The following is a 2358-nucleotide window of genomic DNA, read 5'->3' as shown; positions in this document are numbered from 1 at the left end:
TGAGGCAAGTGTCTGAGCTTTCCATAATCTCCCGCTACTGTCTTCTTTATTTTCTCTTGAGAATACTTGTTGTCGTATATTTGTTAATGAACAGGTTCTGTTTTTTGCTTTAACTTGAGTGAAATGTTCGCTATTGTTAATTGTATGAGAACATTTAATTTTACTTTATCATGCTTTATCTAGAACATCTTTTTATTGGGAAAAACTTTATAAGAATATTAATTAAAATATTTATCTTTTTTATTTTGTAAAGTTTGCATCCTAATTTAACAAGAACAAGGATAACAAAATTATTTATCCTGTTGAAATTTGTGACCGTTAACTTGATGTGATGTATTGTTTAGTCTCCTATGTTAAAGGCTTTAGACTATGTTTGAATTGGAACCGGTAAAGTTGATCTCTCTCTGTCAACCTCTTAATTTCTCCCATGCAATGGCTTCAATTTCAGAGGCCAAGTGCTAAGGAACTTCTCAAAGACCGTTTTATTCGGAATGCTAGGAAGAGTCCAAAGCTTTTGGAAAGAATAAGGTATGAATTGTTGACAAATATCTTGCTATATTTTAGTTAAATAGTTCTACCCATGTTTGCTTTTGCCTTTTTTTCTTCTCTTCCTTTTATTTATTCTGAAGTTAGTGTATCTCAGAAAAATAAATGACGTGATGCTAAAGTAACTTCTGAAATTCTTATACTGTTAATTTCTTGCGATTAGTTTGTTTGAAAGTTACAATATTATTCCCCAGCTTGTGGTTGACAAGATCATGCCTTATGGTATTTGCAGTAGGGAGCGTCCAAAATACCAGATAAAGGAAGAACTGGGGACACCTAGAAATGGCCCAAGAGGGGTTGGGGAGGGATCGGATACTATGAAGGTAGCAAGAGATTTTAGAGTCGAAGAAACCAATCGATCCAGGTTGGTTGTGATTGTTGGCTACTGTTTTTTTATTTTAAAAATTTGATTTTTTTTATTAACAATTTGCTATTTGTAGCAGTCAGGGTAAAACGTTGAAAAGTTCTGAATGGGACTTTAGCATTGGTGAATCAGAGGGTACTGGAACCTTTCGAAGTGTTGCACGGCCACCTCAGTCTAGAGATAAGAAAACTGATGTTTCATATAACCAGCTTACCCAAAGAAAAGCTTTAGACGCTGGCTATCAAGGGGGATCCACCAATAAAAGTGCACTCAATCAATCACTTGAAAGTTCCTTCGGAAAAGATCATAGAGCTCCTTACCATCATGAGCATCCGGATAATCAACTAGACGATGTAATCGATTCTTACTATCTGTCTATGTTACAGAAAATTAACTTAAATTGAATCATATATTGAGCAGCCATATCCCGAAAAGGGGCAACTCGAAGTGTTTTTGGTATTTTCAAAACATTATATATATATATATATATATAAATATAATTAATGCGTAAGCCTAAATATTACCTGCTGAATTTTTTGATAGTTCAAGCTGGTACTGAAAATTTTATTTGTCATCCTATGTTGCTACCCGTTTTATCAGACACGAACAACAATTAAAATGTTTGTGGTGGTATAATCATTAAGAGAATTCACCTGGTCAAACCTTGTGTGAATGCATTGTGTCAATGACGCAGTAAAGATGGATTTCCTATGAACTTGATGAGATTTAATTTTAAACAACCAGGAAATAAATGCTTTGATCTCTAAGATATTCAATTTGCAGGATGAATTATCTGGGAATGGAACAGGAACTGTTGTTATACGCTCTCCAAAAGGATCAAGGCCATCTGTGTTTCGTGACCATAGCTCCCAGGTAGTATTCAAGCTGAGTTACTCTGATAAGAAAGAAACTGATTATTTATGCAGTCAATGGGAATTTTAATGAAATGTTGTCTAGCAGCATCAGTTTCTGTGTCCATCCTATGTTGCCACCAATTTATTGGCATAAACAAAATATGATTAAAATGTCTGTGGTGGTTTAATCATTTAGAAAATTCATCTTTACAAATCATAAGTGAATGAGTTGTGTCACTCATAAAGTAAAGATGGATTTCTTACCAACTTGATGAAATTTCATTTTAAACAACTAGGAATTGATTTGATCTTCTGAAATCTTCAATTTCAGGATGAATTGTCTGAGAATGGAACAGGAACTGTTGTTGTTCGATCTCCAAAAGGACCAAAGCCATCTATGTTTCGTGATCAGAGCTCCGTGGTACTCCCTCCGTCCCTTAATATAATACTCATTTATCTAATTCATGGGTATTAAGAAAGGTAGTTAATTTAGTTAATAGCAATAGATTTGTCAACAATGTGTATTAGTTTTCCAAAATTGCCCTTATAACTATTGGCTTCATAATTGCTCTATCTTATTCTTTGCACTCTTTC

The 2358-nt window shown here is 34.0% G+C and overlaps 1 protein-coding gene across 6 annotated transcripts in view; it reads left to right on the top strand.

Annotated features, from left to right (window-relative positions):
* Window positions 1-2358, top strand: part of LOC101499625 (uncharacterized) — a 16631-nt gene that overhangs the window by 11887 nt on the left and 2386 nt on the right. For 5 of the 6 annotated variants that reach the window (XM_073365228.1, XM_073365215.1, XM_073365220.1 and 2 more), the window contains exons 12-16: window positions 447-528; window positions 779-910; window positions 987-1263; window positions 1694-1783; window positions 2096-2185. In XM_073365228.1, coding sequence (XP_073221329.1) covers window positions 447-528; window positions 779-910; window positions 987-1263; window positions 1694-1783; window positions 2096-2185 — 671 coding nt within the window. The remainder of the gene's footprint in view (window positions 1-446; window positions 529-778; window positions 911-986; window positions 1264-1693; window positions 1784-2095; window positions 2186-2358) is intronic. The other variant, XM_004488684.3, reaches the window with a different exon arrangement.

Source organism: Cicer arietinum, chromosome 1 (genome assembly GCF_000331145.2).
Source record: "Cicer arietinum cultivar CDC Frontier isolate Library 1 chromosome 1, Cicar.CDCFrontier_v2.0, whole genome shotgun sequence".
In the NCBI taxonomy this organism is placed as follows: domain Eukaryota; kingdom Viridiplantae; phylum Streptophyta; class Magnoliopsida; order Fabales; family Fabaceae; genus Cicer; species Cicer arietinum.
Note: the sequence above shows the minus strand (reverse complement) of the source record. Positions and strands in the feature narration are given on the sequence as shown.